Source organism: Triplophysa rosa, linkage group LG2 (assembly GCF_024868665.1).
Source record: "Triplophysa rosa linkage group LG2, Trosa_1v2, whole genome shotgun sequence".
NCBI lineage: Eukaryota > Metazoa > Chordata > Actinopteri > Cypriniformes > Nemacheilidae > Triplophysa > Triplophysa rosa.
In genome coordinates, this window is record NC_079891.1 from 11,725,929 (window position 1) to 11,753,779 (window position 27,851).

At 40.6% G+C, this 27,851-nt stretch overlaps 1 protein-coding gene and 1 long non-coding RNA gene across 2 annotated transcripts in view; both read right to left on the minus strand.

Moving 5' to 3' along the window:
* The window catches only part of LOC130563559 (uncharacterized), a 92,374-nt gene extending 88,869 nt beyond the window's left edge, over positions 1–3,505 (minus strand). The window contains exons 1-4 of the mRNA XM_057349159.1: positions 3,487–3,505; positions 3,093–3,182; positions 2,939–3,007; positions 2,555–2,854 (exon numbers count right to left, since the gene is read on the minus strand). Coding sequence (XP_057205142.1) covers positions 2,555–2,854; positions 2,939–3,007; positions 3,093–3,182; positions 3,487–3,505 — 478 coding nt within the window. The remainder of the gene's footprint in view (positions 1–2,554; positions 2,855–2,938; positions 3,008–3,092; positions 3,183–3,486) is intronic.
* Positions 3,506–3,878: 373 nt separating this feature from the next.
* On the minus strand, positions 3,879–22,670 carry LOC130564928 (uncharacterized). Its single transcript, XR_008964310.1, has 4 exons — positions 22,427–22,670; positions 4,710–4,808; positions 4,556–4,624; positions 3,879–4,471 (listed from the first exon to the last, which is right to left on the minus strand). It is a non-coding gene; the product is annotated as an uncharacterized LOC130564928 (long non-coding RNA).
* Positions 22,671–27,851: the final 5,181 nt, after the last annotated feature.

Genomic DNA, 27,851 nt, shown 5'->3' on the forward strand with positions numbered 1-27,851 from the left:
CGATGGCTTTTAAAAGTTCAATACTGACCCAGCAACCTGAGAGAGCTCTCTCCTCATCGGTATGATTACAGCTCGTCGTTTGGTTTTGCGTGTGCGTGCATGTGCGACACAATGGAAAATGAAGTTTTTTATTGCTGTGATAAGGTAATACAGGATGCAGTAAATTGCGCGGTGGGTACACAGTACACTTAACAAGACCGTAATAGCGATCAATCGGCTCGAAATCCTTGAAAATGATTTCGGGGTGACCGATCGGATAGGATTTCCTATCCTGACAGAAGGGGTACAAGCTTGTAAAATCCAAATAGCTTATTTTTTCTCCTTCAGCTGTTTTGTGGTAGAGTTTATAGGCGTTCGTTCGTCCGCCAAAGAGGGCTTCCCTAGGTTTTAGCCTCTCGGGGGCTGAATAAGTTCTCATAAATTCTATCACGGAGGGAACGGTCTGTTTCATTTCACGCCATTCGCACTCCCACATCACTTCGGTTTTTAACCCGTACGCGTTCAGAATCAAACTTTTCGTCAAACTGTCTGTTGAGTACCCCGTACGGGACGTGTGACAACGGATGGGTCTGGTGCCCTGCAAAACACTTTAAACAGCCGTGATAAATACACACACAGAATTCTAGCGCGTGTCTAACACCGTCTTGTTCGTAGTATCCGTCTAAAAAGTAATTGCCTATTGATACTTTGCCGTAGTTCACGGCGTGGTGAATGTCAGCGTTTCGGGTCTTTTTGAGATACTCGAGCCATTCGATCGAAACGTTGGAGTAGGTCTTGTTCTTTTGAACGTACGCATTGTTATGCGTCAGAGCTAGCGTATCTCTTTCGAGATAATGAGCTTTAAAGACTCCCATACAGCAACTAGCTAGCGTGGTAAAGCTGAATGGGTCAAGCTCTGTGCACTCCATGACTGACGGTATTTCATGCATGCTTCGTGTAATAAGACGACGTCATTCACACCATAATCACGCAACTCTTTCATGAAGTCAAAGATTTTACCCGACACGGTGGCGTACCATGCGTCAAACTTGTCCTGGTTTTTGTCGGTCATGTTATCGTAACCGTAGAATTTCTTATCTGGGTATTTTCCTACGTATTTCTCTTTTTCCTCTCTGTTGAAATGATGTGGAAAGTAACCCTTTTCCGTAGTGGTCAAGTTTATAGCAGCGGGGTTCTTTGACAAAGCCATCGGGATGAACGAGTAGCTGTCGATATAACGCTGTGCATACGCGCTGTCGTACATGTAGATTAATTTGCACCCCTGCATGATGATGTCCAACGTGAGCCCCGCTTTGCAAAAATATTCCAGAATGAGAAAAGAATCAAATTTGGATGCGTAATGGGCTATAAAGGTGTACCCTTTGTATCGGCGTTGTCTGAAATGGTTGATTAGCGACGCTACGCAGTAGGCACCTTCTGCCACAAATCGTTCTCCTTTAAAGGTGATGGCGCATACAAAGTTAGCGACGTGTTTCCCATTTTCATAACGGGTTTCAAAATCATAGAAAATATAGTTCTCGCTAGGATCCTTGGGTGCACGGGGTTGAATAAAGCACCGATGCGATCCCGTAACTACGAGATCTTCGCCGCAATGTAGGCACCGGACGGGAGCACATTTGTGTTGTGCTCCAATGCCTTGTCCTGAAATTTCATAACGTCTGTTACACAGTTGACAATATTTTATTCTATCGCACGGGGCCTTTTCTTCGCCGGGGTTGGGCTTCTTGTGCATTTTGTAGCAGTAGTCGGAATTGCAAAATCTCAGACAATTGGTACAGTGTACTGTTCTTTTAGGGTGTTTGTGACAGTCGGCGTCAAAACACACGTTACAGATACGGCTACAGTGATGAAGTTTAATGTCGTTGTATCCTTTATAACAGTACGTACACGCGTAGTCGGTACCGATGAATGCCTTTAGATTAAGAATCGTATATAAGTGCTCATCGTGTAAATAGAGGAATACTGTTTTCTAATGAGGTTCCCTCTGATTTGCAAACGTTTCTAACGCGCCGCCGTTCGTTCTGTAAAAAACTACTATTTTGACGCCAAACAGTCTTTCAAACGTTGCTATGTCGTGAAGACCGATCTTGTCTTGAATAGTAAAGCCTATGGAGTTATATTGCGGACTATATTAAAAAGGAATTGCAAACTGCATTTGCAAATGCGTTTTCTATTTGTTTGTGTCAAAATTGTGACATAATTCAAACGCAAATGCAAACCGTTTTCATTTGCATTTACGCGAACGTACAATGTCTGCCAAATTTCAAAAGGAAAAGCAAAGTCTATTTGCAAATGAATTACCCGTGGCTTACGAGTTACGACCCTGCCAAATTTAAATCGCAATAGCAATTCCCCATATGCCATTTCACTTCCTCTGGTGTCGCGTATTAAGCCTGCCAAAACTCAAATGAAATCGCAAATCCCTTTGCATTTGCGTTTCCTCTGTCTTGTACAGAAACCTGTCAATCAATGGCGGGGGTGGGCTTATTCAATGGGGCGTGTTTGTATTGGGAAGTGACGTCATTCAATCTCATAAGAATCGTATGTATCTCACCGACAGAACCCCACAGTCTGTCAATGGACTCGTGTAAAGGAATATTAGACTCTCTTAAGATAGCGTTGAGTTGATCTAGCGAGACAGTATTTTGAGCTTGAAGAGCAAACGGCGTCTGTCTACCCCCCGTCGATGATGATCGTTCGTCGACGGCGATATCTTCTCGTTCTGCTAACGGTGTCTGCTGACGCCTTATCTGAGACCTCTCCTCTCGCTCGCTGGACCAAGACGAACGCTCCCAAACGTTCAGCTGTGTATCTGTCCAGCTAGACACATCGTCACCGGATCCGCAACTCCTTTCTGTACGAGTAAACATTGCAAAACAAAGATGAACAACACCAAACCGCATTGGCGTAACTATGTTAAATGCTAGCCATAGTTTACCTATGGATAATGACGGCTCTGGCACTACGCAGCATGCGTCGCCACCAGTGGTAAGATCACAACTCCTTTCTGTATGAGTAAACATTGCAAAAACAAAGATGAATGACACCAAAGCACAATGGCGTAACTATATTAAATGGTAGTCATAGCTTACCGATTAATAATGAGGGGTCCGGAACCGCTCTGCTGGAGCCAGCCTCCTCGTCATGTGTCAGGTCAATAAATACCGGTCGCTCTATAGACCCTTATAAATCTAGACGGAGGAATTAGTAGTTAGATGGCATGTCACGACGTATAAAAATATATTAAATATTAATAATAATAATAATGATATAAATGATAATATGATAACTTAAATAAAATACAATAATTCAAATAAAATAATTGATTATAATTCAAATAAAATAATTGATTAATAGATAAAAGGTTAAGCTGATGATTAGAATTGATTCATGATTCATTGAAACATACATGTGGATATAAAGAATTGAACTATTTATTTGAAAGATTAGTGACTCAAAGTTGGTTTTAAATATAAATATATATACCTGTATAGCGTATAGACATTTTCAGATAACAAAACACGTTTACTTTACTTCATCACAGCATAATTCTCAGCACAGCAGGGTTTTTTACGGATCGTATAGGCTAGCGGACTTCAATACCCAGAGTTCATAGCGTAGCACAGTGTTACGTCACATCCACATGTTACGCAGGGTTCCAACAACCGTACATGGCCGAATGTTTTCTAATATGATATAAGAAAAAGATGTTGTACCTTGATTTGAAGTGGCGTCCTGTGACGTATTCACTATCGAAAACATAGCATAGTTTACATAAATTTATAATGCGATTATTTGATAGATTAGTGGCTCAACCTTGGTTTTAAAAAACATCAGAATATAAACATATATATTTTTTGCTNACAATGTCTGCCAAATTTCAAAAGGAAAAGCAAAGTCTATTTGCAAATGAATTACCCGTGGCTTACGAGTTACGACCCTGCCAAATTTAAATCGCAATAGCAATTCCCCATATGCCATTTCACTTCCTCTGGTGTCGCGTATTAAGCCTGCCAAAACTCAAATGAAATCGCAAATCCCTTTGCATTTGCGTTTCCTCTGTCTTGTACAGAAACCTGTCAATCAATGGCGGGGGTGGGCTTATTCAATGGGGCGTGTTTGTATTGGGAAGTGACGTCATTCAATCTCATAAGAATCGTATGTATCTCACCGACAGAACCCCACAGTCTGTCAATGGACTCGTGTAAAGGAATATTAGACTCTCTTAAGATAGCGTTGAGTTGATCTAGCGAGACAGTATTTTGAGCTTGAAGAGCAAACGGCGTCTGTCTACCCCCCGTCGATGATGATCGTTCGTCGACGGCGATATCTTCTCGTTCTGCTAACGGTGTCTGCTGACGCCTTATCAGAGACCTCTCCTCTCGCTCGCTGGACCAAGACGAACGCTCCCAAACGTTCAGCTGTGTATCTGTCCAGCTAGACACATCGTCACCGGATCCGCAACTCCTTTCTGTACGAGTAAACATTGCAAAACAAAGATGAACAACACCAAACCGCATTGGCGTAACTATGTTAAATGCTAGCCATAGTTTACCTATGGATAATGACGGCTCTGGCACTACGCAGCATGCGTCGCCACCAGTGGTAAGATCACAACTCCTTTCTGTATGAGTAAACATTGCAAAAACAAAGATGAATGACACCAAAGCACAATGGCGTAACTATATTAAATGGTAGTCATAGCTTACCGATTAATAATGAGGGGTCCGGAACCGCTCTGCTGGAGCCAGCCTCCTCGTCATGTGTCAGGTCAATAAATACCGGTCGCTCTATAGACCCTTATAAATCTAGACGGAGGAATTAGTAGTTAGATGGCATGTCACGACGTATAAAAATATATTAAATATTAATAATAATAATAATGATATAAATGATAATATGATAACTTAAATAAAATACAATAATTCAAATAAAATAATTGATTATAATTCAAATAAAATAATTGATTAATAGATAAAAGGTTAAGCTGATGATTAGAATTGATTCATGATTCATTGAAACATACATGTGGATATAAAGAATTGAACTATTTATTTGAAAGATTAGTGACTCAAAGTTGGTTTTAAATATAAATATATATACCTGTATAGCGTATAGACATTTTCAGATAACAAAACACGTTTACTTTACTTCATCACAGCATAATTCTCAGCACAGCAGGGTTTTTTACGGATCGTATAGGCTAGCGGACTTCAATACCCAGAGTTCATAGCGTAGCACAGTGTTACGTCACATCCACATGTTACGCAGGGTTCCAACAACCGTACATGGCCGAATGTTTTCTAATATGATATAAGAAAAAGATGTTGTACCTTGATTTGAAGTGGCGTCCTGTGACGTATTCACTATCGAAAACATAGCATAGTTTACATAAATTTATAATGCGATTATTTGATAGATTAGTGGCTCAACCTTGGTTTTAAAAAACATCAGAATATAAACATATATATTTTTTGCTCGACAAACACAAGTAAAATGATATAACTTACGTAGTTGTCCAATGTCAACATATTCATCTCGATCGTAATTGTTTGTACCTGCGAGACAATTCCTATTTTTTTTAAAAATACCCCGCAAAGCATTTACGATTCATACTCGATGTAACATGCATAATGTATTTTAGCAAATTACTTTGCTATAATACGATGCCTGAAACGGCTGGTTGATCGCGTACGTAGACAAATCAAATACTATTTTAAAGCACATATTTTAATCAAAAGAATAAGGGTGTTTTAGATCCACATAAATGAAAACTACCGCATTCTAACCGTCCATTGAATTGTACGTCTTCACTCTGCGTCAATAAATTAGAATCAAAATTGGAATCACAGTTATAAGCAATAGATTCTATTAAAAATAATAATAATAAAAATAAAAATACTTTTAGGGTGTCGACAGCATCTTGGCAAGATTACGGCTATTTAAAAAGAATGGCATGCTCATTTGACAGCTCACAAGTCACGTATTCATCATTTAAATAGTCAGTATTCATTCATTCATTCAACAGCACTGACGATAAAAAGTCACTTACCGTTATAATCCATCTTGAAAAAAAAAATGTCGGTTGATTTGGACCGATCGTGAGCTGTCTCTCTCTAAAAGCTTTTGGAAATGAGCCAGAAAACCTTGAGGAGCTGGTTATATAGGTTTTACTAAATGCCTGAAGTCATGACATTGCACAGCCAAAAGATGGAGCCATTGCTCTATGGAAAAGGCATCTTGTATACTAACAGAGGGGCTATTGATCATGCGTTGCTTTCAAGCTACGCGTTTAAACAAAACAGATAATGAGGAGTAAAGCGGATATGTTTTAGCATCTCGTTTTAAACCCGAATATGTTCAGAATGTTAGTGGAAAGTTGTTTTCTGATTAGTTAGAGATATAGCGAGATTATAGTTTGCCCCATAGAATGCTTCGGGTACACACAGGTCAATTGGTCACGCATTGCCCGAGGGCGAAAGCCTCAGCTGGCGATCCTATAAAACGCATCCCTGTGTCGAGATAATACGCTCGCTCGTAAAGCTACACAAATAACCGGTCGTAATCCGGCCAATTTTTCACGCTAGGGATGTAAAACAAATCATACCCGATTAAAATGTCCGACGCTGTCACCCTGCCGGATGAAAACATTACGTACCGCTTAAACGTCACGACGATTTACGAGTCGGTGTGTTTGCAACGCTAGAATGTCTGAAACAGTCCTTTCAGTATAACGGCAGGAATGTGATCTTTCAACCAACGTAAGTTTTACCACAGTTTTATCACAGCCTATATACAGTATATATATATATAGAGAGAGAGAGAGAGAGAGAGAGAGAGAGAGAGAGAGAGTGTGCTTTATTTAATTACTTATTCATTCCTTGCTTTGTTTATTTACTTATTCATTACTTGCTTTGTTTATTTGCATATTCATTATTTATTTAATCACTTATATAACCAATTCTTTCTTTAATCACTTATTAGCCGATTTATTGTTTTATTTAATCACTCGTTGCTTTATTTATTCACGCATAAGATACGCGTCAACCTCATTAAAACATGTCCAAACATGATCTCCGGAAAAGAGAGAAAAATGTTCGGTAACAGTACGGGCAAAAGTTCAAGAGTTCAACTCCAGACGTGGGCAATCCCGCACGACGTGGACAGATACTGTCAAAGGGCAAAAGTTCAACGCAAAGGAGGCAGTCAATCACAATGGGGCGGATACGGTCAAAGGTCAACGCAAAGGGGGAGGGGCCCTCACAGTAATTCAACCCCCCCGCAAAGGTCAAGGGTCACCATCAATCATTTTGACACAATGACCCCTATATATACTACTAACATGGTCACTTCTTTTAACTTTCTTTAAGGTTGGGAATGTAAAATCTTGAATATTGATTATGGTAGTTATGTTCATAAAAACCCAGCTTTATTATTTGTCTTTTGTAAATATGAATTTAAATCTGGATGTTTAATATAATATTGATGCTTGTTAATATGGGAAAAAAATAGCTCTCATGTTTAGAATTAGTAATACTATATACAAGCTAGAACTATCTAAAGCAAGTCTTCAGTCAGCTAACATTACATTACTTGTGAATTTAAATGTTAGGTAATCAGGATCTTTTTTATTTCTTTCTTCTATGGATTGTCTTCTATTTATTTTTCACTAAAGTAAAAAACATTTGAGATTAAGTGCCACTTGCTAAATCATTTTATTACAAAGTAAAACAAATTTGCTGCATTGTTAAAAGGTAACCCATTCTGAAAAAGTCTATTTACCCTACCTGTGTCCAAGTCTCTGGATCTGTCCAGAGCTGGCTTACTTTTGGTGAGCCACTGCCAGAACACAGCCGAGTGCGCAAACACTCGGCCGGAACTGGCCCGACTGCACTGGCTACCTGGGCCTGAACACCATTTATAACACCAGTCACATAATGTACTTTCATTGTGCATTTATTCATACGTCATTGTTATACATGTTGTCTATCTTCCTACTGTATACATATGATATAGCCAGAAGAAAAATATAAATAAATAATATATCTCATTATCAGAACTTAATCTGATATCTTCAGTACATTTTCATATTTCTTGCCTACATTTTAAGTGGTGAGCATTCAAATGAACTGTAATACATAAATAAAGGAAATCAATCTAAGAAAAATTAGGTATAATATATAGAATTATAATATGAGATTGTTACCATGAAATATATCGTCACCGTGAAATAAAATTACTCATTCCTTGAAATCGATTTTTGGCCATTCCGCCCACCTCTACTAGGAGCACTGTAGCCCTGACTGAATTTTTTATGAACGCAAGCAGAGAATTTAGGGGCACACCTTAAATCACCCTGCAATACAATTATTGACATTTCCCCCCAAAATAGCTGTATTACTGACAAATACTTTGATAATAAATAGACTCAACTCACAGAAAATACTGCAGACTTTTTTGTTCTTTGTTTTTTGTGGAAAAATCTGCAGAATTCTGTGGAACAGTTTTAAATACGTTTACATGTACAAACATGTAAATATGTGTAAATGTGTTAAAATAAATTTAAAATACTACTTGTCTGTCAGGGTTCCTGTTTAGTGTCTCTTTGTTTCCTCTCGTGTTGACGTTTTTGTTTCTTGTGGCTTTGTTTCTTTTCTTGTGTAGATGTTTAGTTTCTTTTGAGCACATGGTGTGGTTACAGCCTGCCATGGGTTTTCTTGTTATTGTGGTGTGTCCTCGTTATTGTTTCAGTCTTCTCACATGTTCCAATCAGTGTTGTCTCTTCTCTCTCCACTCATGTCTCTCGTTTGCTTTATGACGACTTTCGCCTGGCGTTACTGGTTGTCTTCTCTCTCCCCTCCTGTTTCTCGTTTGGGTTTTGATTTCCTCCCCTTTATATTCCCTTCTGTTCTACTGTCCTGTGTCAGATCGTTGTACGTTATGTGTGTGTGTTTACACTGTGTGCGTTACAGCTTTTCTCCTGACTACCCAGTATTTAATATCTAGCCTCAGTTTTAGTTTCAGTTATTGCTAGTGATGGCAAAATGAAGCCTCCTGTACCACTGAGACTTCGCAGTCTATTGCTTCATCAAAAGGTTAATTACCCGGAGCTTCATTCAGCATTGCTCACTAGTGACACCTAACTGTACACAAATCAATTAATTCTGAGCCAGTGACATCCGAAGACAATTGTCCATTGCTAGGTGTCAAATAAAATGTGTTTTTCTCTGTGTAACTTTACTTGTGCATTCTTTATTTATTTATTTCTCTCTCTCTCTCTCTCTCTCTCTCTCTCGCACGCACACAAACAATTAATTATTAATCAATTGTTTGAAAAGTGACAGTGTGACAGGAAAAGTGAGACTGTTGAGTGCAGTGCCTATGGGGGAGCGAGTGTAATACTGCAAATTAAAACAAATCATTAAGTTTCTTCTTTTTGTGTGTGCAGGGAATTGTTAATGGTTTCAGTTGAGTGTAGTGCTTATGGAACTGGGGGTATTGTGGGGCAAACTGGAAACAGGAAGGATTGTTATTGAGGAACAGAATTTTTTAAACAGTGTTGGGGTTTAAACGATTCCTCTTCTTTGACAAAACCTCTCCTGCTTTGGAAAATATCCTTTCACAAGGAACAGAGGATGCAGGAGAACATAAAAATGTCAGTGCCAGCTGGTATAAGTGAGATTACTGATGCTTCTGTTGAGCCCATTATACTCTCTAATATATAGCTCTTTTTGACACAGCAAGCATTTCACCTAGAAAAATTAAATAATAGTCATGACAGTTTATACAGCCATATAGTAAGGATTAAAATTATACTAAGACAGTAAAAATATCAATGACACATGCCTTATTATGAGCAACCATTTCAAAATACTCCCAGACAGGGGAGGTTTTCCTCTTTCTTGTTGGCTCCATGATAATGGAAAAGGAGATCAAGCAAACAAATCTAAAAGGGCAATCCAAATCAACAAGCAGTCCAGTCCAGTCCAAATCCAAAACAATCCAACTAGCCAATCTTCTCTAACTGTTAATATAACAAAATAATATAACTGATGTAATTAATAATGACAATATACTATCTATCTAATATAACTAATCTAACCTAATATAATGTAATCATGATGTATATGTCAGGAACGCAGAGTGGAAGAACCCAGATGCAGGCAACGGCAGTGAAGGGGTTAACAAATAACTTTATTTACAAAGACACACAAAACAAAAACCCACGAGGGGGTATAAAACAGGAACTAAACTAAGAAACAAACAGAAAACAAAGACTTCCCACGAGGGGGCAAAATGAAAACAAGAACGGCACAACTAAACTTTAACGACACAACCAAACATCTAATACGAACAATACAGGGTAGCACAAACAGACTCACTCGTGAAGAACAGATGACAGGACAAGGCAAGACGATGGCACGAAGCAGTACATAACATACGTACATAAACATACGCACAGAACGCAATACACCAGCACAAGACAAAGAAACAAGAGGGTATATATATAGGGAAGACAAACGAGGGATAATTACATGGGGCAGGTGTGGGACATTAAACACTCAGGGAAAGATCACAAGGAAACGAGAGGAGCGGGGCCAATGACGAGACACGAGAAAACACATGAGAGGAATAAACAAACAACTCATGGTCTTCTCACATACAACCTAAGGACTCTGCCCCGATCCCACCACACGACTAGAATTTCATAAACAAGACGGTGGGACCGTGACAGTATAGGGCTAACACATATATGACACAAAAAATTACGAAAAAAAGACAATTCTCTGACTCTCTAACACTCTACTTCTGCTACCTCTACTACTGACACCTCTCCGAAACGCCGCAACACTCACAGGTGGCGCGAGTTTCGAAACTGCTTTATCCGGGAGCGATACTCAGACGAAACCGATAACATATTCTATACAAACCAAGGCCTCGTTTGTCATTGGTCACGTGATTCCTTCGTTAACAATACAAGCATCGAATAGAGGCTTCATCTGGCACGCCCATTTTTGCTCGACACAAGCTCCGAAGCCTCGCTTCAAATGTCACATCACTAGTTATAGCCTTTGCTATTTTTTGCAGTTCTCTTAAGTCTACCCTAGCCTTAGCCGAGTCTTGCTTCCCCTCTAGTACCCTTCTCAGTTTTGTTTTGCCTGCTCTGGTTTATTTTCTCTGCCCTCTCCACAATACCCGTTGGCGTCCCGGACTCGCTCACTCAGCATCACCAGACTTACTATCCAGATACTGGAATTCCCCGGACGGGGTTGGACTATTGAATCTTACACCTCGTGTGTTGCTGGGTCGAGTATTCTCTCCGCCCCGTAATCTCTGCGGAAGCAGTTCTCCCGTTCTCTGAGCATCTTCGGGTCGAGCATTCTCCCCACTCCAGGCCTTCTGGGATTCTAGTTCTCTGTCGTACGAAGGTGTCTGCTGATCTCCATGCTACTGGTGGTCCTTATTGACTGTCTTGTCTATCTGCCTTGTTAATAAAGTTTTGTTTCCAATTCAGCTGCAGCACTCCCGAGTCAGCGTCTGAGCCAGCGGCCATGTTCCCAGGGCCAGGAGGCCCTCAGTCAGTGGCCACTTTCCCCGATCCAGCCACCGAGTCTGCTGCGGCCTGTCCCGTGCCCGAGTCCACTGCGGCCTCTCCCGTGCCCGCTGCGGCCTCTCCCGTGCCAGAGCTCCCTTGTCCTTGGCCCAGCCCTGGTCACCTAGCCCCGGCCTTGCCCCCTTACCTCACCACAGGCTGGTGTCCTGTCCTACTCATCATCCCAGTCCTGGCCTAGCCCCATTTATTCACCCTGGCCTCCCTCCTTTCTTTCTTTGTTCCACCTCGCGCTCCTCCCCACCCCAGTCCTGGTCCCCCAGGTTTTATCCAGCGCCCTTTGTTTTCCCCTCCCCGTTACGCCCTGGTGGTCAGTGCCCCCCTTCTTGGTCTTATTTTTTGGTTCTTCGGGTTCTTGTCTGGGTGGGTGCCTCTCTCCTTTTGGAACGCCTGGTGGCACTCTTGGAAGGGGGTACTGTCAGGTTTCCTGTTTAGTGTGTCTTTGTTTCCTCTCTTGTGTTGACATTTTTGTTTCTTGTGGCTTTGTTTCTTCTCTTGTGTAGATGTTTCGTTTCGTTTCTTTTGAGCACATGGTGTGGTTACAGCCTACCATGCATTTTCTTGTTATTGTGGTGTGACCCCGCCTCCACATTACACTGTTGTCTCCTCGTTATTGTTTCAGTCTTCTCATCTGTTCCAATCAGTGTCTCTTCTCTCTCCACTCCTGTCTCTTGTTTGCTTTGACTTTTCCTGGCGTTACTCGTTGTCTTCTCTCTCTCTCCTCCTGTTTCTCGTTTGGATTTTGATTTCCTCCCCTTTATATTCCCTTCTGTTCTACTGTCCTGTGTCAGATCGTTGTACGTTACATGTGTGTGTTTACCCTATGTATGTTACAGCCCTTCTCCTGTCTACCTAGTATTTTATATCTAGCCTCAGTTTTAGTTTCAGTTATAGCCTTTGTTATTTTTTGGAGTTCTCTTAAGCCTACCCTAGCCTTAGCCTAGTCTTGCTTCCCTTCTAGTACCCTTCTCAGTTTTGTTTTGCCTGCTCTGGTTTATTTTCTCTGCCCTCTCCTCAGTACCCGTTGGCGTCCCAGACTCGCTCACTCAGCATCACCAGACTTACCATCCATACACTGGAATTCCCCGGACGGGGTTGGACTATTGAATCTTACATCTCGTGTGTTGCCGGGTCGAGTATTCTCTGCGGAAGCAGTTCTCCCGTTCTCTGAGCATCTTCGGGTCAAGCATTCTCCCCGCTCCAGGACTTCTGGGATTCTAGTTCTCTGTCGTATGAGGGTGTCTGCTGTGTTCTCCGTGCTACTGGTGATGCCTATTGACTGTCTTGTCTATCTACCTTGTTAATAAAGTTCTGTTTCTCCCCGCAATTGAGTCTGTCGCCTTGTATATCATGACACCTGTCTATTAGGGGTGGGCGGAATGACCAAAAATCTATTTCACGGAATGAGTAATTTTATCTCACAGTAGCGATATATTTCACGGTAACCATATCCAATTATAAATCTTATACATAATTTTTCTTAGATTGATTTAATTCATTTATTTATTACAGTTCATTGACTGAAAATGCTCACCATAGCTATTATGCATGCAAGTTATGAAAATGTACTAAAGATATTGTCATGGCTCTGCTTCCTTAGTCATGTTTTTCTTGGTCCTGTAGCAGAGCCATGGCAAAGCCTTAGGTTATTTGTGAGAAAGCCATGAGATGTTTGTTTTTTGACATCTCATGTGTTTTCTCATGTCTTGTCATTAGCCCCGCCCCTCTCGTTTCTTGTATTGCTTTCCTCTCATGTCTAATGTCCCACACCTGCCCCGTGTAATTATCCCTCGTTTGTCTCTCCCTATATATACCCTCATGTTTCTTTGTCTTGTGCTGGTGGATTGTCTTCTGTAGTGTCATGCGTATTGTATTGCCTGTATTGCGTGCCGTATGCTACGTCGTGTTTTGTATCCAGTTCGTCCCTCGTCATCTGTCTTTGTTCCAAAGTAGTTTCTTGTCTTGTTAATTTGATTTTTCTTTGTTCTCGTTTTTGCCCCCTTGAGGGAAGTTTTTGTTTGCCTTGTTAAATATATTCTTAGTTCAGTTTTCCCCATCGTGGGTGTTTTGCTTTGTCTTTTTTTCCTGTCAAATAAAGTGTTTTGTTTACCCCGTCTTTGCCTGCCTGCGTTTGGGTTCTCGCCACGTATTCCGTGACAGAATCCACCAGCCCGTTCAGAACCCAGCAGGCAGCACCTCGGCCTCTACCAGGCGGGAGTTGGCCAATTGGTGGCAGTCAACCACTGCCAGGATCCAGAGGGGCGACGGCCCGTTTCCTCCGCAGGGCGACCGGGCCCTCGCCGAATATGCCCAGGCATCGGCAAGGAGGAGAGGCTTTCTCCCCGAGGCTATTATGAACGCCTTCTTCCTTGCGGGCTTGGTCAACCCTCCATCTCTGGAGGACCGAGAGAGAATGGTCAGGGGGTCATTCAAAGACATGGTTAATGGCCTCTCCTCCAGCGACCACCCAGGCTCCTCAAGCTCCCGCCTACTCCTATTGCGGAGGATTGTGTAGTGGCGGTCACCACCCTGGGGAATGCCACACCTTCCGCTTCAGCCCCTGCAGTCTCATCTCCACCAGTCACCCTCCGTGGCAAGCGAGGAAGGAGGGCGTCCGGGGAAGTGTCTACAGACTCCTCCGGTGCGGAGCTAGCCACGCCCTCCACTGCTGCCTCGCAGCCGACCACAGGCCCTGCGGTTCGGTTGAAGAAGAAGAGGCAGCGGAGGGGGGCGCAGACTCCAACCCAGCCAGTGCAGCCGGCGTCCAGTCCGGTGTCCAGTCTTGTGTCCAGCCCGGTGTCCAGTCTTGTGTCCAGTCCGGTGCAGCCGGTGTCCAGTCCGGTGCAGCCGGTGTCCTGTCCGGTGCAGCCGGTGTCCAGTCCGGTGCAGTCGTTGTCCAGTCCGGTGCAGTCGGCGTCCAGTCCGGTGCAGTTGGCGTCCAGTCCGGTGATCCAGCCGGCGTCCAGTCCGGTGGTCCAGCCGGCGTCCAGTCCGGTGGTCCACCCGGCATCCAGTCCGGTGGTCCAGCCGGCGTCCAGTCCGGTGGTCCAGCCGGCGTCCAGTCCGGTGATCCAGCCGGCGTCCGGTCCGGTGTCCAGTTTGTTGTCCGGTCCGGTCCGATGTCTAGTCTGATGTCCTGTCCGGTGTCCAGCCGGCCTTCCAGCCGGCGTCAAGCCCTGTCCAGCCGGCCTTCCAGCCGGTCCCCAGTCCGGCAGCCAAGCCGGCCCCGGGGAGACCCCAGGGTCAAGGACTGTCCCCCCAGGACTCCCCCTACGTCCCCTAGGACTACGCGCCCTCGAGCGCAGCCGGGGACTGGGACTTCTCCCCACCCCCATGGACTGCCCCCTATGGGCCCTGGTTTGGCCCCTCCCCCCCTCCCATGTTTGTTGTTCTTGTTGTCCCACCCAAGTCCCTTTGTAATTTTGTCTTGTCTCCCACTTATTCTGTTCTCCATGTTTTGTCTGTTCTTGTCTTTGTCTCAGTCTTCCTTGTCTTGTCCGTCTACCCCTTGGTGAGCACCTGTAGGTGCTCATTAAAGGGGGGGCTTCTGTCATGGCTCTGCTTCCTTAGTCATGTTTTTCTTGGTCCTGTAGCAGAGCCATGGCAAAGCCTTAGGTTATTTGTGAGAAAGCCATGAGATGTTTGTTTTTTGACATCTCATGTGTTTTCTCATGTCTTGTCATTAGCCCCGTCCCTCTCGTTTCTTGTATTGCTTTCCTCTCATGTCTAATGTCCCACACCTGCCCAGTGTAATTATCCCTCGTTTGTCTCTCCCTATATATACCCTCCTCATGTTTCTTTGTCTTGTGCTGGTGGATTGTCTTCTGTAGTGTCTTGCGTATTGTATTGCCTGTATTGCGTGCCGTATGCTACGTCGTGTTTTGTATCCAGTTCGTCCCTCGTCATCTGTCTTTGTTCCAAGGTAGTTTCTTGTCTTGTTAATTTGATTTTTCTTTGTTCTCGTTTTTGCCCCCTTGAGGGAAGTTTTTGTTTGCCTTGTTAAATATATTCTTAGTTCAGTTTTCCCCATCGTGGGTGTTTTGCTTTGTCTTTTTTTCCTGTCAAATAAAGTGTTTTGTTTACCCCATCTTTGCCTGCCTGCGTTTGGGTTCTCGCCACGTATTCCGTGACAGATATCCAATTAAGTTCTGATAATCAGATTTATTATGATAGGCTATAGCCAGAAGATAAATATACACAAATATTTATGCGAGAAATTCCCGGATGGCTTACTGGTTACGCGCAGATTCTGAAGCACTCAGCAACAGATCCTTGAGATACTTTTATATCTCATGAGCCCACGGGACAGAATACCATGCACAGACCGCAAAACCGTCTCAGCCGACTTTCATGTACATTAAACATGTTGTTAATTATTGTAAAGCTAATGTAACATTAACATTGACCTTGCTTTGGTTCTTAAATTGACCGTGTTTTAACTCGTGCATAGTTTTAACTCATAGAAATGAAATACGAAGCATTAATATTGAGCTTATTTTCAGCAGTTTATTTATGATTGTGTTTTATTTGTATATTTGCCCCTTACAATATATTTATTGCTTAAATGTTTTTTTAACTTGCATATATAACAAACTACGTGATAATTATCACAAGATCATTTACAAAACACAAATAAGCCCTAAACCAATTCATTACTAAAATTAAATTACTCATTTATTCAAACGAAAAATTAAGAGACGTCTAAAAATGGTGTAGTTGTATGGACAAGTAAAGAAAAGAACAGATGAGGAGCAAGTGAAAGTTAAACGAGAGCGTGGTCAGATAACATTTGGATAACATCCATGTTAAAACATACTTAGCACATAAAAACAACACAGAAGTACGGTGGCGTATTGCTGCCACTTACATTTAATTTTTTCCACTCAATTATGTCGTTAAAATGAGATATGTCATTTTAACGAGATAATATGTCGTTAAAACAAGATAATTTTCTTGTTATAAAGGGATAATATGACGTCTCATAATAATTACACATAGACATATGCCCGGTTAACCGAAATAAATATATATAACGTGATTTATGCACAATTTGTGAGTGCAGTACGGTAAAATGCTGCTGCATCCGAAAGCCAGAGTGCAGAAACTCCAAATACGCACTGCAGAAGAAGACACAAGTAGTTCTAGGAAATGCCTAAGGACATGTTTTCATCACTGATCCTCAAGCCTCCTCAGGTATTTTCATGATAATAAAGTATATTTATAATGATCATGTTTGACGGGTGTTGCTTTTTTAAATGCATGTTATAAGCGACTCAAACTCGCACTGCTTTTAGATCGAGCAGCATTTCCTACTGATCCCAGAGCCGTGCTTCACGGACAAGCGACACATCAATAAAATAATCTATATTTTGCATTATCGCAGCCAACTCGGTTTCAGCAGGATTTAGTGGTAACCGCGGTTAACCGGGCACATGTCTAATTACACATTAACCTATTACGTGAAAGCGATATGTTTTCTACTGTAGATGGACATGGGTAAAATGTCATGTTTTCGAACCACGGCCCGCTGTACAGTACACTCTAAAAAATCCATAAAAATAGTGCACAATATAGGCCTACTCTATTAATATGAAGGAATTTTCTGTATTCATTTTTACAGTTGTTTAACCTGTATTTTACTTTTTGCACTGCATTAAATTGCATTTTATCATTAACGGAAATGTCCATAAAATAAAGGAAAACGTACTGGTAATTTTCTGCCAGTACTTTATCCATTTTTACAGGATTTCTTTTTTACAGTGTAGCCAAAATCAAGACAGCGATTTCTCTTCTGAGTTGCACTTACGGATCCAGAATATTTAATAAATGTTTGACTGACAACAAATCCAGCCTGAATACATTTCAGATGTAGTAGTTTATATCCACGAAGCTTCCCATAACGGTCTAGTTCATCAACAAGGAATATTGCCACTAATGGGTCCGCTCAGCTACCACAGTGACGACTGGACCATATTCGTTGCCACAACGTACCAAATAACGTTCCAGCAACTTAACTTTGTGATTCCCATATTCTCAGGAATATGTAACATTAGATATTGCTGGGACTTGATGATTTCCTCCTGAAGACGTAAATGGAACAGACCATATTTGTCGCAGGAACCAACAACCAAACAGTTAAAATAGTTTTTAAAATTGTATTTAAACACATCGTCCCTCGCATGGAGGATTAAATTAATTTGTGATTTAATCTGTGCATTAATGATTCAATTTTATGCATAATTTAAATATTTTGCTAGTTAAATGTATTACACAAAATATGACGATTAATAAAACTTAACACAGCACTGTACATCAGCATCAGACACTTTATTCAGATACTGAAGTGAATGACATAAATAACCAAAGACTTCAACACAATGTAGAGGATTCAAAGCAGATATTTATTGACAGAGATGAATAAATATTATCTTTAAGATTAATATTATATTCTTGTCTTACCACAAGTTTAGCAGGATGTCCGTTTTTTAGATACAACTATAAAAAGCTTCTTCAGTCACACTCGCAAACATAAGGGTCCGTTCATTTAAACGTGCCAAATCGATCGAAAATCATTAAAATATATATGTTTACTCTCACATCTGTGAGGTATAAAGAAAAGAAAAGAATATTAATAAACCGCTAAAGTAATATCATGCAGTGAGGTAAAACGACATATCGACATATCATCTTGTTTTAACAACATATTATCTTGTTATAACAACATATTATCTTGTTTAAACGACATATCTCGTTTTAACGACATAATTGAGTGGAAAAAATTAAATGTACGTGGCAGCAATACACCACCGTACAGAAGAGATTTTCTCAGGTTGTTTTTAATACTACAATAGAATGCATAACGTAGAGTAACGTATCTACATGAAAGACATCAACCAATAGGAAGAATACAAACAAAAGAATAATTAGCAGCAGTTTACAGTTTTACTGTTGCAAAAAGAACATTCCATTGGCATAATCATTATTCACAATGGGAAGTGTGGATGGGCCTGTTATTGCTTAAATTAAACAGAGAAAACGCATGGCAAAATCACAAAGCTGCTGTATTCCTTTTAATTGTTTACTTTTATCAAAAGCATATAGCACTACAAGGTAAAAATGAAAACGCATGAAAATAAAAAGCTCTGAATGTGCTGTACTTGAAGAAAATTGAAAGCTTTGTTTCATGTGTTGTTTAATTGTACAAAACCCATGTTACGGCGTTAATGCAGCCTGTCTCTCATAACTTAAGTTGTTGCGCTTGTCATTACATCACACTGCTAATCTCTGGCCCACACTCCAGTACAGTAGGTGGCGGATATGCACCTCAAATGTAAGTTGCCACCCGCCATGGAAAAGGACCAGAAGAAGAATTTTGTCACATGATCACTTCAATATGGTGTACGATGGCCGGATCGCATTCATACTACACCCATTCAGGGAAAACAGTAAGTACCCATTTAGCCCCGTTAAGTACGTAGTACATACTTACTGAAATTAAGTACCTACTCAGTATGCGATTTCAGATTCAGCCAGAGAGCCAAGAGCTATGGAATGATTTTGCGGACTAAACTAAAAAGGAATTGCAAACTGCGTTTGCAAATGCATTTTCTATTTGTTCGTGTCAAAATTGTGACATAATTCAAACGCAAACGCAAACCGTTTGCATTTGCATTTACGCGAACGTACAATGTCTGCCAAATTTCAAAAGGAAAAGCAAAGTCTATTTGCAAATGAAATTAAATCGCAATAGCAATTCCCCATATGCCATTTCACTTCCTCTGGCGTCGCGTATTACGCCTGCCAAAACTCAAATGAAATCGCAAATCACTTTGCGTTTGCGTTTCCTCTGACTTGTACAGAAACCTGTCAATCACTGGCGGGGGTGGGCTTATTCAATGGGGCTTGTTTGTATCGGGAAGTGACGTCATTCACCGTCGCAGTGGTGGCAGTCAGTCCAACACTAAGGTGACACCGTCAGGGCGACACCGGTTGTGGCTAAAAGGGATTCAGCTACAGCTAAAAGCCAAAATAACAATAATGGAACAAACGAGGATCAGATGCAAAGTTTCGTATAGAGAAAATCTTTACAATGAATCACAATTGCGGTACTTAACAAGTATAATTTAAAGAAGTTCAACGGGCTCAATAAACAGATGAACACAAACAGTGGTCTGGTGATCTCAATGAGCTACCAATAAAAGTCATATTGAAGCAGTGTGGATTCATCATAATTACATGAATTTCTCAGGTTGGTGCATCACCTGATGGGCTCATTTACTGCACATGTTGTTGAAAAGGCCAGTAATTTGTAGATGACAGCTAGCTTTCCTGTAGCTCAGTGGTAAGAGCATTGCGGTTGTGGGTTCGATCCCATGGGATTGCACATACCTACAGTATGTATAAATGTATAGGATAATGCAATGTAAGTCGCTTTGGATAAAAGCGTCTGCCAAATGCATAAATGTAAATATAAAATGTACTTCTGTGTCCAGCAAACTCACTAAAACACTGGAGCACAAGTTTGTCTTTGTCTCACAGTGTTATGATACACAAATAAAGAGATGTAGAATTCACGTACTTTTGTCATTTATTATTAACTCGTTATATGCATAATGAACAACAATGATAATGCAGGATGCTGTTTATTCATACAAAGTGAACATGTTTTGTTATGGTTTACAACACGTATTAATCACAGTGTTGTCAATAAATGTCATGTCTTCGCTTTGACTTCGGAGTACTGTGAAAACGAATACAATAAACAAACAAACAAACAAACAAACATGTGTATAGGAATGTTGCAGAAGGTGATGATTATCCATCCTGCACCGAAGTTTCACATGCTAAGTGATGCCACTCTGAGCCCAGAGTTCCAGCGCAGACAGATGTAACTGTCAGTTATTGAAAAACTATGGCATTTTCAAAAGTTAGAAACGTTGACGCTTTGAGTGTGAATGGGTCAACAGATACGCATTTATTCTTCCTGCGTCGACGTGTACGAGGCCAGTTTGTCTCATTTGCTCGAGTCTGTTGCGGTTGTCAAAAGTGGAAACCTCAAACGGCATTATGAAACTAACGTTAGACCTAGACACTTTGAAGCAACTTACCCACAGCAGTCCGAGGTAAGGGGACGGAAAATAAATTAGCTCAAAGTCAAATATGAGCGATCTACACGGGTCCTCCCTCACTCACTAAGAATACAGTGGATCTTAGGAAAAGACAACAAGCCCTTTACTGATGGGGAAATAGTAAAGAGTGCATGGTGGCTGCGTGTGAAACACTTTTAGATGGAAAAGAAAGACATGAACTAAAATAAAAAAATAACTAAACTGTAATTACCGCTTGCCCTTTTTTTGTTTTATTGGAAGGCGTCACTAGAGGGCGCAAGGGAACTTAAGGGTAGAGTTGCAGCACAAGAGAAGAAGAGTCTCACGTGCGTTGCATAAGCTAACTTCAGAGCAGCATTTAAAAGTTTATTTGAAACGCGTAATGGTGCTTAGTTTCCCCTTTCTTGGCAATAGCGGGACGAGGTATGTTATATTCAAATTGCATTTCATGCTATTGTATTTATTTCTCATTTTTAGGATGAAGTAATTCTGTTTGAGTAAACCACGCTGTGTAATGCTGTGAAGTTCACATTGTTACGTATTGCATACGTACTGCTTGAGTTTAATTTTATGTTTCTTTTTTGTATAGTTTTACGGTGATAAACGATGCAGTAAGGATAAAGTGCAGTGTGGTGCATTGAAGTGTTGTGGTGTATGGAAAGAGTAAAACAATCACGACATTCCTTGAGTTGATTGCATCGAGACGGAATAAAACTGCAAACACCCGTCAAAACTCTCTGCCTCATGTTTCGAACGCCAAAGGGGCCGCTACACAAACCTTCCTTTCAACTGCAACAGCCACAAGAAGAGCTGAAATGTTATCAGAGGATGTCCAGTCACAATTTAATGCTGCTAACATTATTTGCTAATCTCAGTTCAGCAGAAAAGAACACTTTCGTTTTCTTTTAAAGTTATGTTGAAATGAATGTACGTTCGGTGCAGGTTTAGAGATTAAGGCATTTTGCACAAGACATTGGCTTCCTTCATTATATTGTTGTCAGACATTGTTACTGGTTGATCTTAAATATTTCATAGCAAAGTAACTTAAAGGACATTACAGAACAGCATTAAAAGATATATTTTGTGAAGGATTACTTGTGTCATCTTATAGATATGAAAAGACATGTTTAGCCATGTGAGAACATCATATATAAATAATATATTTTGTTCAATAAAAATGTTGTTTATGCTCGTTTCTTTGGTCTGCCAAAAAACATCAATTCATGCTTTTAGGTATTTAGGGTGAAGTATTTCTTTAATCGTACCGACCTCGGCTGGTAAGGAGGGTTCATTTGCCGGACATCAAGCAGTTTTAGTTGATGACCCCTGCATTATAAGGTCTTTCAGTTACAATACCTTAAGGCAGAATAAAACAAGAAAAAGCACTGTGTGTTCTCTTGTACATTTGAAAACAATTCGAACACAGCATGTCGTTATTTGTGCTAAATCGTTAAAGAACTATTGGTTTTTTACGAGGCTGAATCTCTGACAAATGTCAAACATCGAACCAACTTTACATCGGCAGACTTGACACTGTTTTGATTTATGACACAAAACTTTATAAAGTATTCTGATCTGCAGCCATACATATTTCAATACCTCTGAATTCTTAAATGTAAACGTGCTTTGCTGTGTTTAACAGAATCGAGTACAGAAATGGCTGTATAATATTAGGTTTATACTTGATAAATATGGATAAATTGCTCACCTCGAGGCGGATGTTTCGGTGTCCACATAGCTCTGGCATCTGCTCATAACAGTTTCCTTCAGGCCATGTTCTGTTTTAATCGTACAAATTAAGACAACCACGAAAATAATCGCAAACGCGAGAATCGTAACTGTACCGGCTATCAGACAAAGATTCCTTTTCGATTTTCCATGTGAAGTATTTACACCTGCCTCATATTCCATGTTTTACCAGCGCCTCTGCAGTAACATTAGCTACTGTTGAGCGCAACTGACGTCATTTAAAAGTCGCCAAGGGTAGCCTATACAGCACAAAGTTTAAAGAGCGTGTGCAAAGAGCGTTTTAGCTTGACAAGCCCTTATTTTGAGTTTCGTCACATTTCATAAAATGGTAATCAGTGTTTATCTTGCTTATGTTTTCTTTATTCATAACGCCGGGTTACAAAATATTTAATTAAATATCTGTGCTATTTCAGTGTGTTATTGTTTGTCATTACCAATATAGGTTGATGATTTTTAATCCTACCATTACGAAAATTAACCATGTTTTGTGTGGTAAAAGTGTAACCTAGTAACATGTTTTCGGTGTATTGATTACAAATTGCAAAACTATGGTTTTACTACGGTAATCTTTGTTTTTGGTTTTAACTATATATTTTTTTATTTTGTGTTAAAACAAAATAATCATTGTTTTAAAAAAAATGTTGTTAACCCCAATTTAATCAATACTCAACCATCGTTACTATACTATCAACACAAAAAAACAGTTCATTTTCGTAACGGGTTGCAAAATAAATAATGACGTCACGTTTTACGTTTTAGCAGTTGAAAAACAGAGTTACGACTAAAACCAGAGTTACGACACTCGCATAAACGTCATCCGTTGGAAGATTGGCATGCGGAAGTAACTCGAGGAGCGACCAATAGTTCCCTAACGCCATTTTCCTTTTATAAAAAAAAGTTAGCATTAAAGGGGTCATATGGCGCGAATACGTGTTTTTCTGTGTCTTTGGTGTGTTATAAGTTGCCCATGTATTAGACACGTAAAACTGCAAAAATTAAAGTGTCGGAAACAAAAGATGCATTCTTTCTAAAAGCGAATGCTCACCCAGACCTGCCTGAAATGCCTCATGTAACCACACCCCGGCGAATGTACGTCAGTTCCTAACATGATTTGACTAAGACCGACCAAATCTAAACACAAGTAAGGTGGGCGTACTTTTAAATCTCATTGTATCGTCACCGCCACAGCCATGTCTCGGAGATGCTGTGTGTTTCGTTGCGAAAAGAAAGACTCTTTGTTTGCCCTGCCAAAAGATGAGACAACTAAAAACGAATGGTTACATTTTATTTACAACACTGTTCCAGAAAAGTACAATCCGAATGTTCAAGTTTGTGCAACGCATTTCACCGACGATTGCTTCACGAACCTGGGAGAGATCAAGACCGGCTATGCACGAAAGCTTTGGTTAAAAAGTGGGGCCATTCCAACCATTAAAACTTCACAAAGACAGTCTGGCACTTCAGATTCGCAGCCCTTAAGTATATGTTCATTGTAAAAGACTTTTAAGGACTAACGCGAGTTGAGTTCGTCATGTGTTTGTGATCTGCAAATGCAGACACGTGCACAACTTGAAAAAATGTCCTAATAGTCAGTAATTATGTTCCAACTAGAGGCAACAAATATCGTATTTATAATGGATTTAGGTCTTTCGCGACGAGACGTGGCGTAACACTGGTTGATCAAGAAGGGCAAAAAGCACTTGCGGTATTTATTATCTTACCATTCCCTGCTGTAATGCGAGCTTGTTTCTATCTCACACAAACTCTGTATGATGTTTATGGTTGTTTGTTTACAGTCTTTATAATGTTGTGTATAAAAGGTAAAATAGTTAGCTATAGTTTTTAACTATTTAACATAATATTATTTTAATAAAACCTTACCAATCCTTTATATTCTGCTCAAGTCACGCTAGCAAAATTGATGTATTGGCTTAATCATCTTAATTTTACGTATCAGATTGGGCTCGAATTGATATAAGGATGTACCGATGACATTTTATCACCTGTCAGTACAATTGCTTGGGAACATGATGTTCCGAATATGGTAAGAGGTGTTACATTTCCGTCACACGCTTTCAGTATTCGACCAATCACTACGCACTGGTTAACTGGCCAATCATAGCACACCTCGCTTTTCAGAGCTATGAGCTTTGTAAAAAATCAGCGCGTTTCAGAGAGGCGGGGCAAAGAGGAGATACAAACATGCATGGTATGTGGAAAATACAGCGTTGTTGAACCTTAAATCGTGTATACACATTACGTTACATCTAAAACAAACAATAATATTCGTTTTAGCCATGTCATTTGATCCCTTTAAAGCTACAGTTTGTAAAAACCGCCGCTAGAGGGCGCACGATCAAAACAACAACAATGCCATAGCTTGATGACGCTGTGAAGGAGCGTGGAATGATGGGATCTGTTGTCTTCAACTCCACTGCTGATGGCCATCAATCAGACGGGAACAAGAAATCATGTTAGCGGATGAGGTAAAGTCTTATAAATGTTTCGAATAATTGTGGTTCATAAATAAGTGACTGCTCGAAACAAGCTAGTGGCTTGCTACACGCTAGACACTACTTCCGCATTTGTCCACTGTTGTCATGCGGTTTCTACATCAGTAAAGGCGGTAACAAAGGGTAACACGGATATGACGCCATTGACAGGCGACTGCACAGCCCCGTGTCACTGTTTAGAATGGCGATTTTCTCACGATTTACAAGTAGTTGGAAATATTTGAGATATTGTACGTACTCAGCTGAACAAAATATATAACACTAGCCTAATGGTTTTTGGATATTTTACTGCAAAATAGTTACAAACTGCACCTTTAAGGACGTCAACAAACTGATATTCTCCTACATGCTGACAAAATTCCCACACAGAAGATATTAAGAATTCAAAACGCACAGTCTACGGCGCTTGGATTGTTTAGTTTCTTTCCTGACCAAGCTCACAGATGTGACTGCTTGCGTGTGGAGAACGTTCGTTTGCCTAACGTGCCTGCCTTGACTAATTTAAAATAGCACACAGATACAGTTATACAACTACTTGTAGCCTATGGTTGGCTGGTGTTATTTGCAGTGTTGGGCACGTTACTTTTAAAAAGTAATTACCCAGCGAACACAGTACGTTCTGACAACGTCGCCAGTTAATCTTCATTTGGTCACAGTGAAATTACTTTGTGACCACGTTCTGAGGACGTCTTGGAAACGTTCCATTTCTTAGAATTTTTAATTACGTTCCAGAAACGTCCTATAGCCACGTCCTCAAATAACGTCGTGAATTAATCCCATGGAGAAAGTTGTAGCGACGTGATGTACTTGTCTTCAGATAACCTGGAGACTGGTCATTTCTATTTATTATGTTATTGTATAGAAAATTGATGATCAGAGTAAAATCTGTTGTAATGTCAGGACGGATGCTATAAATCGACTTCTGACAGCTATTAAACAGGAGTTTAAGAATGCCTCTCACCTGACTCATTTAGTACGGTTGAATCGCACTAGAGTTTGTTTTTCTTCTGGGTGTGGTTCGTTTGGGCAGGTGTGAGTGCAGCAAAAAGCGGACCAAATAACCTTGAAGAGGTGGTCTCGGTACGTTTTCAAACGAACCCTGGAGCAGTTGTTTGTGGTGAAAACATTATCCGACCTCGAACAGACCCAATTGCAAAAAGTACTGCACTTTTTTGGACTAAACCAGCTGCCGTAGTCAGCTGCACTGTGCATTGTCGAATAAGGACAAGTGTTTGTTGACAGTTTGCACTAACATGGCCCCAGCAAGCAATAGCTGTCATTTCAACGTCTTGGTTAAGCATAGTCCATATATAGTCCGGCTATGAGTAACCCACTTCTAGCCCAAATAACATTGAATTTCGTTACATGTCGTTTTTGCCTAAAAAAACTTTTATGATGTATAATATTCCATCATGTAAACAAAACCAACAGTGTCTAAGGCATTTGGTTTAATTTATTTGACATGTTTTGTGCATAGCCACGATTTAGCTCCAATTCAGACCGGCTATTTGTAGCCCACGTATAGTCAAGACTGGTTCATTTTCGTTCTTTGGCCAGTAAGAGCAGAGATTGTTGATGTATCTTATCATGTTCTATATTTAAAAAATATCAGCAAGATGTGTAGTCTGCTTTAAGTCCACCCTGCGAAATCGAGGCAATTTATGGTCTAATTGTAACGTCTTGGCTATAGCCCTGATAGATCTATTTAGGATAGTGTACCAATGTGTTAAAGTGTTTACATGTATTTCGCTCACACATATCATTTTTGCTGTCCTTCACAATATTTATATACATTCTTTTTATGTTTATTTATTAAAATGCAATTAGAATCTCAACCGCAAGATGGCTGAGACATACCTCCGTGAAGTTGGCACCCCATTTAAATAAATTGTCACCAAAACTATACCATTCGTTTGTGCTGTGTTTGTGCTGATTTGTGCCGCAAAAATGACCGTTTGTGCTGGTTTGGCGTTCAAGATATTAAACATTCTTTTTCTTGGCTGTGTGACGTCACTCTCCACCCCATGTCGTCCAACTCTTATCAAATTGGTGCCGTTCGTTTGTGCTCGATTTGTGCCCGTTTGTGCCATTAAAACAAACTCTGTAACTACTTTCCTTCCCGAGATAGGCTATAACAAGAAGAATTTGGGGGCAATGACGTCACTTTTCACCCCATGTCGTTTAAATCGCCACAAACAGGTGCCGTTCGTTTGTGCTCGATTTGTGCCGTTAAAATGACCCTTGAATGTTTTTCCCTGGCTTGGAAATAACAAATATTATTTGCGGCAGTGACGTCACACTCCACCCCATGTCGTCCAAATCGCCCCAAACAGGTGGCGTTCGTGTGTGCTCTTTTGTGCCGTAAAAAGAAACATCATAATATCTTCTGATCTTTAGAAATGAGCTATATATCTTAGACTTCGCTCGGCGCTGCGCAGAGCGATCGGCGTATTACACCAAAGTACCGCGAGAGCATAGCATACTGGAGACTTCTTGAATCGCTCTCGCGGTACTTTTATGTCTAGCTCATCGGTCTGCGCTGCCTGCCCTGCTATTATAAAAAACGTCTTTCTCTCCGTCCAGCTGGTACCATTTAACCTGTCTAGTTCGGCTCGTGTTGCGTGGTGCTGGTTATTACAGGTACTGACATTCTTTTTTTAGATGTGGAATGTTTTTATTGACATCAAACTCCAAATCCATCACTTCCAAGGTAACGTGATTTCATGACTTTCCTTGTTTGAAAGTTCACATAATTTGTACTGAGTCATTTTGCTCTTCATCCCTTTGTTTGCAGTCTTGTTCGTTGAAACAAGTATTATCACAGTGTTTTTCAGTTCTATTAAAAACAAATAACGTTTGTAGGCTAACTCT